Source organism: Bufo bufo, chromosome 3 (assembly GCF_905171765.1).
Source record: "Bufo bufo chromosome 3, aBufBuf1.1, whole genome shotgun sequence".
NCBI classification, from domain to species: domain Eukaryota; kingdom Metazoa; phylum Chordata; class Amphibia; order Anura; family Bufonidae; genus Bufo; species Bufo bufo.
In genome coordinates this window covers 84,570,766-84,585,803 of record NC_053391.1, presented here as the reverse complement: position 1 = coordinate 84,585,803, position 15,038 = coordinate 84,570,766, and the positions used below count along the sequence as shown (strand labels likewise).

Sequence of the window (15,038 nt, the reverse complement as noted above, 5' to 3'; positions counted from 1 at the left end):
AAGTTAACACAGAAAAGTTGTGGTGATCATAGACATGTTGTGGCAGGGCGCCAGTTGGAAGGCAGCCCAGGGCCCTAATCAGCCATCGACTGAGTTTTTTTTTTTTGTTACTTTTGGTCCAAAAGTCTATGCTGATTCATTTATTAATTAATAAATTTTTGCGGACCGTACGGAAGGTACTCCGTGTGCATTCCGTTTCCGTAGTTCCATATTTTCGTTCCGCAAAAAAGTAGCGAATGTCCTATCATGGTCCGAGGCCCCATTCAAGTCAATGGGGCCGCAAAAAATACGGAATGCACACGAAACACATGCGTATGTCATCCGTATTTCATCCGTATTTTGCGGTTCATACTGTAGAAATGCTATGCCCAGCCCATATTCCTCATGTGTTTGGTGATTAATAAGTTACTATTTCTGGATATGTTTTGTGGAATAACGGAATGGAAGAGGACTTAAATCAGAGAAAAAAAACCTCAGATACGGAACAACGGATCCGTGAAAAACAGACCGCAAAACAACAACGGTCGTGTGCATGAGCCCTAAATCTCACTGACTCTGGACTAGAGTCCCATTCACATATATAATGTAGCCCTGTTCAAGAATCTCATCAAAACCTCATGGACAATTTGGTAGATGCTATTAAAAGAGATCTATCCAGTGACGGATCTTCTTTAATTAACAGAACAGTTTCTTTTTTTAGCAACCTGGGACTATTAGTCTGGTAAAAGTTACCTCTGTTGAAAGTTCATTCTGAAAAGCAGATTCCAAAGATGGTGACTGATAAAACGACTTGTTCCTACCGCTGTGTGCAACTCTTAGGGCTCTTTCACACGAGCGGATGCCATGCGGGTAATCCGCTGTGTGAAAGAGAGCCAAGCTCCGTTCCGGACAGCAGAGACAAGGAGCCTTAACATGATTGATAATGCTCCATACCTCTCTGTGACCTTTTTACTACAAAATCACAGTGACAACTTTATCTCACTGTGATTTTGTAGTAAAAAGATTACAGAGAGGCAAAGAGCATTATCAATCATGTTAGAGCTCCGTGTCTCTGCTGTCCGGAACGGGGCTTGGCTCTCTTTCAGGCAGCGGATTACCCGCACGGCATCCGCTCGTGTGAAAGAGCCCTTAAGCTTATATTAAACGTGTAGATAATTGTACAGATCATCTCATATGAATTCGTATGCTAGCAATCATCTGGCAGTGTAATACTGCTGCCGATTAGTCACAGTTGCGGGTGTCAGATCGTGGTGTGTAATCACGGTCTGCCGCAGGCAAATAATGATTCAATATGGGGACGAGAGATGGCATTAGTGATCACTCCTCCCCATACAGTGGAGGAGATTGATGCATGTAATAGCAGTGGTCTCCTCCACTGACGAGCAGGTGATTGCCAGGAACTAACGCTTCCTTCTTGTCAATCACCTGAATGATCTGCTCATATAATAAAATCTTTAGGATGACTCTTATCTCTATGTATGCAGCTTATTCTGTGAGATGCATTTTTACATAGAAAAGTACCAGCAAACACAGCTATAAACAAAGCCATAGAGAATCAAGCGGAAGTCAGTACATGGCAGACAAGTGGGTTATAACTACCATTGCAGGATCTAGCAAGCTAGTAAATCTATTGCTCAGGCAGTGAGTAAGGGTGGGTTCACACTAGCGTTAGGGATTCCGTTATGGCTTTCCCTTATAACATGGTTATAATGAAAAATTACGGAATCCATAAGACGGAAGGATGGATCCGTTCTTCTGCCCATAGACTTGTATTATGAGGAAAATGCAAAATGGAAGCCTTTAAAAGGCATTCCGTTTGCTTTCCATCCTAATAGAAGTCTATGGGAAAGCATAACAGATCGGTCTGCGTCCCGTTATGCAAGACGGAATGCCTTTTAAAGGCTTCCATTTTGCATTTTCCTCATAATACAAGTCTATGGGCAGAAGAACGGATCCATCCTTCCGTCTTATGGATTCCGTAATTTTTCATTATAACCATGTTATAACGGAAAGCCATAACGGAATCCCTAACGCTAGTGTGAACCCCACCCTAAGACAAAATGCACAGCAGACATATATCTGCATAAATAGCAGAGTTGATTAACACATTAGAAGCCACAGAACCAAAGTAGGGTTAACCCTTGCAGTACTGCAGAATAAGGTTAAGTTCAGTGAAGACTATCAAAACACATTGTTCGGGTCTCCAACAGACCAGCTACAGACATAGCTACAGTGGAGTGGTGCCTTTGCCTGCCCAAAGTAGCGTGGCAGCGGTAGGCATGGACTGCCAATGTAAGACACCTAGCTGTCCGGTCTACTGAACCTTGGTTGTTTTCCAACCTAAGATATTCATGGCTTATTGCAAGGGTATGCCAAGGATCCAACTGCAGGGACCTCACCTATCCTATGGATGAAGGGGCTGCAGCCACTTAAAGTATAAGTATATATATATTTTTTGGAGTATTGGATTGTGGTGATTAATATCTCCTTGGTGGCCCTATTTCAACTTTTCACTGTGTACTCAATTGCCCCTTAATTCCACAGTTTTGTTCCCTGTACTGTCTACTTTTACCTGTGCTTAAAATAGGGTTGCTAGGCATGGTCCGTCTATCTGTTGAAGGACGCAGGAGCAGGCTGCGTGCAAGGTCAGATTACTGACAGCCAGGGACTGTAAGTAAATGATTAAAGCCAGGTCCTCCCCAGCAGCTGATAACAGTGCCTCGGCTGTGTGCACTTCTCCCTGTCCCTGCGCTTGGCAGACGCTCCCTCACTCAGCAGAGCTGGAGAATGCAGAGTTGAAGCAGCGCAGACCAGGGAAGGGAGATCTGCCGTCTGCTCAGTGTATAAATGAAAGCAACATGTGGTAAGAGGACCCCTTTGTGCTGCAGGAGATTAACCCTTTAGGGGAGGGCTCTGGTTACTGACACTTTTGGGGGGGATATTGTTACTGGCTAGTGAGGGCAGGAGGGATTAGCCTCAGGGTGAGGGCAGTGGCGGCCATCTTAACTGAATAGTGAAATTGCAGTTTTATGCAGACTGGTTGCTAAGGGCTGAATCTTATTAAATATGGGGTAAGTCAGTCTAATAGTAACTGATTCTGGAATATCATGTTATTAGTAACTACATATATGAAAATTGAAATTAGGGTCTAAATGTGACAGTTATCCTTTAACTTTATCAGACATGGAAGTGATCCCAAATAAGTGTCTGGTTTTGCACACTGGCCCATTCTTTATTCTAGGAACTGTTATAGGTCCCAAGGTTTGGAAATTGCTTATAGTGGGAACTATGTATGTGTATTGTCAAAATGATAGAACCATTTGAGCTGTTATCAGACCATTTAGGAGTTTTTATGATGCAAACCTTTTTTTTTTCTGTCAACAACACTTATGTGTTAATGGCCAGATAAGACTGATGTCCTGGAGATAGATTATTGGAATACTGATCAGGTTACGGACAAATTCTGAACACGTCAACAGAGGAAGACGAACGTGTCCTTTAACAACCTTTCAATAGCCTTTTTTACTGATTGGCTATTTTGGTTTAATCATGCTTATATGGTAGGAAATTAACACTGGTCATAGAAAAAGAATGGTGGTAAGAGATGTTCTTCATGAAGAGAAGCAGCAGGTTGCAGAGCGTATGCCTACACATTGCAACCTGGAATTTCAGCATTTGATTAGTTGCTTATTTTTGTCTGATGAGATTATGCATCGATGTAAGAAACACTTCATCTCCAATTACATAATTACCCTCTCCCCCTTCGCTATAATAAATTACATTCCATTTGCTAAGTAGGCGGCAACTCCTCCTCATATCAAGTCGAAGGAACAGTACAGCCCACTCCACTGTGTGCCAAATCTATGACCCCCACCAAGAGAAAACGTTAGCAAAGCACCACCGTGTAGGCAACTGTGAGAGAATTCATGATCAAAGTATAGCTAAACACTGATTATCTAATGAATCCTGTTTTTTTTTTGCTCCTCTTAGTATTAGAGGTGCCGCCCTATAGTTGGTGCTACTTGAAGGACACACTGCCCTAAACCCCATGAGGATAACTACCAGGGTACCAGACATACTGTAGCAGCTGCTATGGGGCCTCATGTTTCAACCCGAGGAGGCCCGTCGCTGTACACGGGTAAGGTGCAGTTAGTGGTGTAAAAAGTTTTGTGACACCATCGTTCTCATATCATTATTTGTTTCTTTCCAGAAATGATATTTCATGTGCTCTAATATCACCGTGTGCCATATACCTGCACTGCGTCTGCGCGTCTATGTGGATTAAGTGCGTGCTGTGACATCACGTACTTTATCATTCTTGCACTGTGACATCCGTGTGCATTACTGTTGTGCCATGATAACACTGTGCTATTTCTGTACTGGCATAACAGTGTGCATTATGGCTGTGACATCATTCTCTGCATTATTTCTTTAATGTGACATCACTCTGTGCATTACATCAGTACTGTGACATTACAGTGTGCACTATTCCTGTGCTGACATTACTCTGTGCATTTTCCATGCATTATGCCATCATAGTTTGCATGATTCCTGTACTGTGACATCGCTGTGTGGATATCTCCATATTGCAAGATCACTGTTGTATAATTTCTGGGCTGCAACCTCACTGAGTAGGTTATACTTGTATCATGTTATAACTGCAAGATTTCCATCTCTGCTGTGACATCACTGTATGTATACTCCCTGCAGCTTATCTCCTATCTACAGGAGGGGGGATAAGTACCTGATTGGCGGAGGATTGACCACTGGGGCCCCCACTGATCTCTAGAACGGAGTGGCAGACAAGCATGCACACTGCCGCTTCCTTCAACTCTATGGGGCTGCCAGAGACGGCCGAGTGCTTGGACTAAGAGTTGAATGTATTGGCACAGTGCGCATATGTGCCCAATACTAATGGGTAACATTGGGTTCTAGTGACCAGCGGAGGCCCCAGTGGTTGGACCCCTGCCGTTCAGATACTCAGCCACTATCCGGAGGATAAGGGATAATTTCTTGTAATAGGACAACCCCTTTAGTTATTTCTTAAAGGTATATTCCCATCTGAGACAATGGGGGAATATCGCTAGCATTTGCCCCCATTGTCTGATAGGTGCGGGTCCCAGAGGTGGGAGAACAGAGTGGGGAAGGTGGTGGCTGGAGGACCCCGGGTTTTCAGGGTTCCGGCCACCAAAAAGTGGGAGCGCATCGCGAATGAAGGGCGGCTGGGCATGAGTGGTGTGCCTTCCATAACTTTCATGGGGCTCCATGAACCTATCAGACAATGGGGGCATATCCTAGTGATCACAGTGTGATCCGAATTTCAGGATTAATACGATTTGCCGCGAAGCAGAATTTCCTTGTGCTTTGTGGTAGTGGATTGATTTAACCTGAAATAGTGTAAAAAAAAAAAATCATACTTACCTCCTCCATTTGCTCGCGACGGGCCGGTGTTCTGCCAGATCTCTATACCTTGCGAAAAGTCTATACCGGAAGTGACACGGCCGCACAGGAATCAGATGGAGGAGGGTGTGCGCTGTGCTGCGCACGCGCACATCCACTGGTTTACCAAAGAATCACACTTAGTGGTATAGAGATTTTGCAGCGCAAAATGTTGCATTAAATCTCTCTACCCCTGAGTGCGCAGGCGACTAGTGACCTCGGTATCCAGCACTCAGCTCTGCGGTAAGGATAAACTGCAACTGATGATTTCTGGGCGCCTGTGCACTCAGGGGTAGGGAGATCTGATGCAACATTTTGCGCTGCAAAATCTCTATACCCCTAAGTGCGCAGGTGCGGCGCTGCAATGATTATTTGCTAAGCCGGTGGATGTGCGCTTGCGCAGCGCCGCGCACACCCTCCTCCAGCTGATTCCTGTGCGGCCGCGTCACTTCCGGTATAGACTTTTTGCAAGGTATAGAGATCTGGCAGAACACCGGACGCCACCATCTTGATTGAAGATCTTGGCCGATATCCCGTGTGTCGTGAGGTATGACGTCACCACAACGTCATCCCGGGCCGCACGAGATTTCGCACAAGATCTTCAAGCGAGATGGCGGTGGCCGGCCTGTCGTGAGAAAAGGGAGGCGGTACGTATAATTTCATTTTTTTTTTCTGTTAATTTTACACCGTTTTCACTCTCCGATGATCATGTACGAACGCGGCATCTGAGGAGTACATGATGGGGAGCGGCGCTATCACCGCTCCCTGTGTTTGCACCCGCTACTTACAAAAAATTGCGCTTCACTCATCTCTAGTGTGCATGATTCCTGATTCCCCCCTACTGTATGCTCATATGGGAGGACTTAGCATACTCCAGTTCCTACTAATACTATGTGATAGGACTTACGACAATCAATATATTCTATAAGCACAGCAGAGAAGCTTCTTTTTATTATTTTCACTTTGCTTTATCCAGCTGAGGACCTCCAATCACCTGCCTATCACTGACTGAGATAAAGCTGCACAATTAAGTAAAAAGGGATCGGATATTTGCAGAAGTTCTAAAAGATGAACATTTTCAGAATCTGATACTGCATGTTTTTGGCGGGCACCGCGGTTAATTAAACTTACTTTCATCTCCAGTTTCAAATTCAAACTTATGACTGTAACCCGTGTATCCTGCAGCGGTCCTGACTCGAATGTGAAATATATACTTGGTGGAGGGCTTGAGGCCTGTGATAATAACGCTGGGAGCTTTGGATCTCGTGGAGGAATAACTGAGCTGTTCATGTTCCTGTAGACAAAAGAAAACAGTCATAATTAAGGAAAAAGATTACCCATAATTATATCATCTCATTGGTAATGCAGCTTAACCCCTCGTGAAATGCACAATGCGTTTATGTAACAGATGCGTCTCAAAGCGCTAGATTTTTTCCCCCCACCATTTGTTATTCTTTGGGCTTTGAAAGCTGCGCCTTTGATTTGCTGCATGAAATGACAAGTTCTGTGGTGGCATTCAGCTTATCTTCATGATGAACTCAGCTCTGCATTTACAATGAACGCTTGCTTCATAGGTTCAAGCAAAATGAAATATAACGTTGCTTTTTAATGGGGCTCTGCACCAATGATAATAAGTCAGGCTTAAAGGGGAACTCCAATATTTTTTACACTGATGCCACAGTGCTAGTGTTGTTGCTCCATGTGCCAGCTCAGTCTGTTTTTATAGTTTTCATTTTCTAATAGGATAAGTGTAGTAGTTAAAGGGCATCTGTCAGCAGATTTGTACCTATGAAACTGCGCTGAAGACATCTGTGTTGGTCCCATGTTCATATGTGTCCACATTGCTGAGAATTTTTTTTTATATATATGGAAATGAGCCTCTTTTCTTAAAGGGAACCTTTCACTTGGAAAATTGTGTCTTGGAAAAGCTGCAGGCGGCATGTTATAGAGCAGGAGGAGCTGAGCAGATTGATATATAGTTTTATGGTAACGAATTCAGTAAAACCTGTAATTTATACATTTATTTTCCTGCTCATTCTGGACTTTGAAGTCCAGGAGGCGGTCCCATCAGTGATTGACAGCCTGCCCTCTATGACTGTGTATACCGAGATAGCTGTCAGTCACTGATAGGACCGCCTTCTGGACTTCACAGCCCATGATGAGCAGGAATTTAAATGTATAAAATACAGGTTTTACTGAATCTTTTCCCATAAAACTATATATCAATCTGCTCAGCTCCTCCTGCTCTATAACATGCTGCCTGCAGATTACTTTGCATTTTCATGGTGACAGGTTCCCTTTAAAATAGATCCATGCACTGTTCCATTTTTTTTAAAGGCAATGTAGCTGCTTCAACCATCTAAAGCAAAAAACAAAAATTGCAATTATTTTTTTAAATGTCCTAACCGTTTTGTGTATACAGATTGTATGGAAAGTTATGTGTCTCCATGGTTTGCAAACATAACACATATTGTATAACCAAACCCTCCATAGTCTGATCCTGCAGTCATGCCCCTCTTCTTGCTAATCTATAGACAGGGGCAGTTATAGGGCTTTTTGGGAGTTCAAAACTGATGGCTTATCCTCTTTTTTTTGAGTGCCGTGGTATTTTCTGATATTTCTTAGGTGGACATTACCCTACCACTGAGCACCAACACATCATTAATATTTTGGAGTTCCAACCATTTCTTCTTTTTCTTATCCTTAGGATAGTTCATCAATATCTCATCATGGGCGTCCGAATCCTGGCACCTCCTCTGACCAGCTGTTTCTGTGGCGCTCTAGTGGACGCTGCGACCGCGGCCTTATCCCACCGCAAACCTTCAAAATACTGGAGCGCATTTTGGATTTTTGTGGCCTATTTTCCCGTTGCTGGTTCTATGGCACCGTACTGCCAGAAAAATCTTTTACAGCACCAAAACGTTACAAGCCCCTTCAAAGTGACTTTTTTTTATGTTATTCCACTAAGGTATTCATCTTGGGGAAATTTGGACATTTTAAGAATTTTTAGTTTAGTTTTTTTTTTTTTTTTTTTTTATAAATGAAAAAATATGCGTGCGTTTGTATATTTTACGCAGAGAAAAACCTTGCTATACAAAATATAGCTAAAAACAAATACCTAGATTTTAAAATAAAAATATGTATATGTTTATATATTTTACGCACAGAAATTCCACTATACTATTTCTAAAACTAATCAATATATATAAATATAATAAATATAATAATATTGATTACCTATCTTGTGCTGGCTGCTCTATTCCTGTAAGGATTTTTCAATGTAGAGAGTTTGTGTGTAGTCTGCAACCATGACGATACAAAAGTCTACATAGGAGCTACATAGGAGCTGCTGATATGACTATTTACAGCATTTTCATTTTAAATGCAATATTAAAATGGTTAAAACAATGCACGTACCCTTTAAAATATTTGAATTCTACTGAATCATCTTGCATTAGCCATTGAACAGTCCTAATCTATTCACAGTGCACTTGGAAAGTCTTCAGACCCTTTTACTTTTTTCACATTTTATGTTGCGGCTACAGTAAGTAACCTATAATGACAGTGAAACCAGAATCTTTAGAAGTGTTTTAAAATTTATTAAAAAACAAAAATTTTGCCGGGATATACAGTACAGACCAAGAGTTTGCACACACCTTCTCATTCAAAGAGTTTTCTTTGTTTTCATGACTATGAAGGCATCAAAACTATGAATTAACACATGTGGAATTATATACATAACAAACAAGTGTGAAACAACTGAAAATATGTCATATTCTAGGTTCTTCAAAGTAGCCACCTTTTGCTTTGATTACTGCTTTGCACACTCTTGGCATCTCTTGATGAGCTTCAAGAGGTAGTCCCCTGAAATGGTCTTCCAACAGTCTTGAAGGAGTTCCAGAGATGCTTAGCACTTGTTGGCCCTTTTTTGCCTTCACTCTGCGGTCCAGCTCACCCCAAACCATCTCGATTGGGTTCAGGTCGGGTGACTGTGGAGGCCAGGTCATCTGGTGCAGCACCCCATCACTCTCCTTCATGGTCAAATAGCCCTTATTTTTAAAGTTTTCCCAATTTTTCGGCTGACTGACTGACCTTCATTTCTTAAAGTAATGATGGCCACTCGTTTTTCTTTACTAAGCTGCTTTTTTCTTGCCATAATACAAATTCTAACAGTCTATTCAGTAGGACTATCAGCTGTGTATCCACCTGACTTCTCCTCAACGCCACTGATGGTCCCAACCCCATTTATAAGGCAAGAAATCCCACTTATTAAACCTGACAGGGCAAACCTGTGAAGTGAAAACCATTTCAGGGGACTACCTCTTGAAGCTCATCAAGAGAGATGCCAAGAGTGTGCAAAGCAGTAATCAAAGCAAAAGGTAGCTACTTTGAAGAACCTAGAATATGACATATTTTCAGTTGTTCACACTTGTTTGTTATGTATATAATTCCACATGTGTTAATTCATAGTTTTGATGCCTTCAGTGTGAATCTACAATTTTCATAGTCATGAAATAAAGAAAACTCTTTGAATGAGAAGGTGTGTCCAAACTTTTGGTCTGTACTGTAAGTATTCAGACCCTTTGCTATGACACTTTAAATTTAGCTCTGAAAGCCTCCTATTTCTCTTGATCATCTTTCAGATGTTTCCGTCATGGATCTGCAAAAACGCTTCCGTTACAATAATATAACTGCATCCATCCCTCATGAACGGATCCTGTTGTATTATGTCTTCTATAGCCATGACGGATCCGTCGTGAACACCATTGAAAGTCAATGGGGAACTGATCCGTTTTCTATTGTGTCATATTTACCTGGTCCTCACGGCTGGGTTTTGGCTCCATACCTCCTGGCCGCAACTGCAGGTCCTGGGTCTCTGTGAATCAACATCCTTTTGATGGGGGAGGGCATGTGATGTGGCCCCAGCGGTCATTTGTCACTCATGCAGCACGTGACCCAGTGATGTAACAAATGAGTGACATGTCACCAATGCTGACAGTGATTGGCTGCAGCGGTCACATGGCCCCCCCGTCAACAGGATGTTAATTCTAAGAGATCCAGGACCTGCGGAAGTGGCTGAGGAAGGATGGAGCCGGAACCCAGTGGTGGGGACCAGGTAAGTATGAACCCCACTGCGGATCTGCAAAACACCGGGCCGGCACCCCAATAGAAATGCCTATGCTTGTCCGCAGCTGCGGACCAGAAGTTCGGCGCCATGGACCGGGAATGCGTATGTGGACAGCACACTGTGTGCTGTCCGCATCTTTCCCATCCCCATTGAAAATGAATGGGTCCGCCCCCCGTTCCGCATAATTGCAGAACGGATCCGGACCAAAGTGCGGACGTGTGAATGGACCCTAAGTCCTGAGTAAAGGTCCTGAATAATTATGTCAATTCAAGAGTAGTTTTTCCTTTTTAAAGGGGTTGTCCGTGTTCAGAGCTGAACCCGGACATACCCTTATTGTCACCCAGACAGCCCCCCTGAGGCTAGCATCGGAGCATCTCATGCTTCGATGCGCCTCCCTTGCCTTGTGCTAAATCGCGCAGGGCACGGGCTTTTTTGTTTTATTAACACACTGCCGGGTGGTAACTTCCGCCCGGCAGTGTGTTCGGTGATGTCACCAGCTCTGAGGGGCGGGCTTTAGCTCTTCCCTAGCCGTTTTACTGGCTAGGGCAGAGCTAAATCCGCCCATCATTGTCGTGACGTCAACGGGGTTCCTGTCAGCCCCATGGAGAGCCCCCGGTACGTCACCGGAACTCCTAAAAATGCCTTTGCCCTGCGCAATTAAGTGCAGGGCAAAGGAGAGCATCGGAGCATGAACTGCTCCGATGCTCATGTCAGGGGGGCTGCCGGGGTGAAAATGGAGGGATGTCTGGGTCAGCTCTGAACCCGGACAACCCCTTTAATAAATTAGCAAACATTTTGAACATTCTGTTTTCACTTTGTCACTATGGGGGTACTGAGTGCAAAATGATGGGATTTTTTTTTCTTCTTTTTTAACACAGGGCCACAACATAACAAAATGTGAAAAAAGTGAAAGGGTCCAAAGACTTTCCTAATGCACTGACTGTATATATGCTAATGCACTGTGTAGTTTCTACTACCCACTGGGGGTGTTCTTCAGTTTATAAAATGGACAGGTCATATTATAAACAAAGTGTCCCTTTACCTAAAACTGAAATTTATGCTGCATTGTCTGAACCCCAATATTCAGCATGTATGAAATACCCACTGCAGTCCCTTCCAGGGGGTCTCTATAAGACTATAGTTACAGTGGCAGATCACTTTAACATGTGGTAGATTTGTTGCAGAAAATTTTGCATCTGTCCCTTTCATTTGAAGGGTTGTAAACATCAGAAACATCCCCATTCACAGGTAGGGAACTGACTTTCAATCACACAAAATGTCTCAAACAATTGGCCAAATGTGAATAGCTGCCACTTTTATTCCATACACAAAGGGGCTGTAAATCTATCTTAAGATGAAAATTACTCGACTACATGATCAGGTAAGGAGAAATTTGTATTCAGTGCTAGTCAAAGAGCATCATGGTGCATAATTGTTTAGTTTACCAAAAATAGACTTCGGTGGATTTTTTCCGCTTATCACTCTATAAACTGATGTATTCATCAATAAATGTGAGTCATTCAGCTTTTTTTTTTTTATGTTAGAAAGTAAGGTTGTGTTCACACTAGTCACATGACTTCTGTACATAATACAGCCATGAGAACTATGATAGATACCATTTCAAACAGATCACATGTAATTCTGATGATTCTCTTTGACTTATAATGGGTTTTGTCAAGTTTCCCCAGGGGCTCCGGTATTTTCCAGGCAAGAGTATTGCTGCAGACTATGCTACTCTTTCCGCCAAAAATACTGGATGGAGAGTAGAAAACAGTAATATAAACAGAGCCTTAAAGGGGATGGGCAAGAATGTTTTTTTTTTTTCCCATTTGTCCGGACCTGTAAAGGAAAGAATACTTACCTGCTTCCCGACAACGGCTCCCGGCTCCTTCACCTCCAGGCCTACGATGCTCTGCGTGGCTCCCTTGATGTCAACATCTGGTTTGACATTACATCAGCCAATCAATGGCCATGGTGGCCAACCCCTTACATTATGAAAAATGATCACATGACTCAAAGGGATCTGGTCTCTGCCACGGCCAGTGATTGGCTGTGGCAATGTCAAACCAGATGTTAATATCAAGGGAGCCCAGAGGAGCATCACAGGCCTGAGGAGAAGGATCGGGAGCTGGTGCTGGGAAGCAGGCAAGTAATCTTTCCTTTACAGGTCCAGCCAAATGGGGATGGCGGAGTTTGCCACCCCCCATTCTTTTACAACCCCTGAAATAACAATGATTTGCCATTATCAAATCAAACTGCTAATAATAATGCAATCAAGGTTATTTGGGGCATAAAACCATTTTTGGTAGGAGTTCAGAGTGCAAGCAGAGTGAAAGAAGATAGACTGATGACATTTTTGGAGGTGGGGTTCATTGTTCAAACATATACTTTCTATAGTAAGCACACAGAAAACTCCATTCAGTTTTTTTTCCACCTTTTTTGTACTGTATCTACAGATTTCAGATATGGAATAGCATCAGTGCAGAAATATTAAAGCTCCCCGTGTAACCCTAACTTATTTTCACGCATGCAGCTCCCATTATAAAATAGCACAGAGTCATCACAAGGATGAAGAACAAAAGCGTGAGCTTTAAATGCTCATTGTTACTCACTTCTACCCGCAGGTAGTGCCAAAATGCCGGCGCTATCCGGGGGTAGTCCTGTTGGCAAGAGAAAAAAAATGCATGTAACTTATAGGGATTCTGTGCCTTGTGAATCTACCCTTAAACAAAATTACAAGAAAATAATCTGTGAGCATATTGATGACACATTTTCTGTAAAGTCGTGAAATACAGTAGATGCTCAAATACACAGGAGGTCCCAATGTCTCATATCAAATCCAGTTTTCATCCAGTAGATTGCATCTCCACGGGTACCTTATCCTAGGACTGGCTGGTTTTCTCTTCATGTCAAATTCACGAAGGGCTGGGAAACTATATGTGATAGAGATATGTGATGTTGCTTGGTTGGGTCACCACATTAAAAAGAAGTACCTACTTGTGACATTTGGTCACCAGTGGACTTCCCTAATAGGGACACTACTGGATAGGAAAAAAATAAAACTTTTTAACTCCTAGACTCCACAAATTCATTATTTTTGTTGGTCAAGGAAAGAAAACCACAGGTGACCAGCATCCCCTTCACATTACAGGCAGTCGCAGTTCTCCAATATGAGGACCCCACTATAGAGCTACCCATATCTCACCTTGATCCTCTACGGAAAACCATTATATCATCACAAATATGGAAAATGTACAGTATGATTACAATAGGGTCACCACTGACTTCTTATGGACTTCTTTCCATTTAAGGCTACTTTCACACGAGCGTTCGGGTGTCCGCTCGTGTGCACCGTTTGAAGGGGCTCACGAGCGGCCCCGAACGGATCCGTGCTGCCCCAATGCATTCTGAGTGGAGGCGGATCCACTGAGAATGCATCCGCCTGCCATCGCTCAGCCTCCGCTCCGCTCAGTGAGCGGACACCTGAACGCTGCTTGCAGCGTTCGGGTGTCCGCCTGGCCGTGCGGAAGCGAGCGGATCCGTCCAGACTTATAATGGAAGTCAATGGGGACGGATCCGCTTGAAGATGACACTATATGGCTCAATCTTCAAGCGGATCCGTTCCCCATTGACTTTCAATGTAAAGTCTGAACGGATCCGCTCAGGCTACTTTCTGACTTAGAAAAATTTCTAAGTAATAATGCAGACGGATCCGTTCTGAACAGATGCAAACGTCTGCATTATCGGAGCGGATCCGTCTGATGAGACATCAGACGGATCCGCTCCGAACGCTCGTGTGAAAGTAGCCTAACCCCCATCGTCAAACTTGGTCACTTGTTCTTTGCCCAAAGGCTGAATTTACACATTGCACTTACCATATAAAACAGTTCAAGGAACATTTCCTTGCATGCTTCTTTGCAAAGAGGTATCTACCAAGAAAGAGAACCATCTTGCCAGTACCACCTAATGAAAATGGTTCCCTATAAATCAAGATACAGGCCAGATATTCCTCCATAGACAGCTGTTTCAGGGTGCTTGCCCCTCATCAGTACAGAGTAGGACTCTGGGTGGCTGAGTGTGATGCCTTGGAAGCAACTGAGGCAGGGTGCTGAATCTCCATGAAGAGACCAGACCTGTATGGTGACTTACTGGAAGTACTCCATGGTATGGAGAGTTATTGTCAATCCTCCATGGGAAACAAATATGCCAAGATGTATTTCCCAAGAAAGAGAACCATTTTGCCAGCACCACCTATTACTGGTCTCTTTAAGGAGATTCAGCACTCTGCCTAAGCTGCTTCCAAGCCATCACGCTGAGCCAGCCAGAGTCCTATACTGTACTGATGAGGGGCATTGCATACCAAAACAGATGTCTACAGATGGATATCTGGCTTGGCTATATTTCTTTGTCAAATCCCAAGGCTTGTTGGAAGGTTGGATCTTGACTCATAGGGAGCTACTTTCAATAGGTG

At 43.3% G+C, this 15,038-nt stretch overlaps 1 protein-coding gene across 1 annotated transcript in view; it reads right to left on the bottom strand.

Annotated features, from left to right (window-relative positions):
- Positions 1-15,038, bottom strand: part of EPHA6 (EPH receptor A6) — a 1,083,458-nt gene that overhangs the window by 297,149 nt on the left and 771,271 nt on the right. The window contains exon 7 of the mRNA XM_040423272.1: positions 6,571-6,733. Coding sequence (XP_040279206.1) covers positions 6,571-6,733 — 163 coding nt within the window. The remainder of the gene's footprint in view (positions 1-6,570; positions 6,734-15,038) is intronic.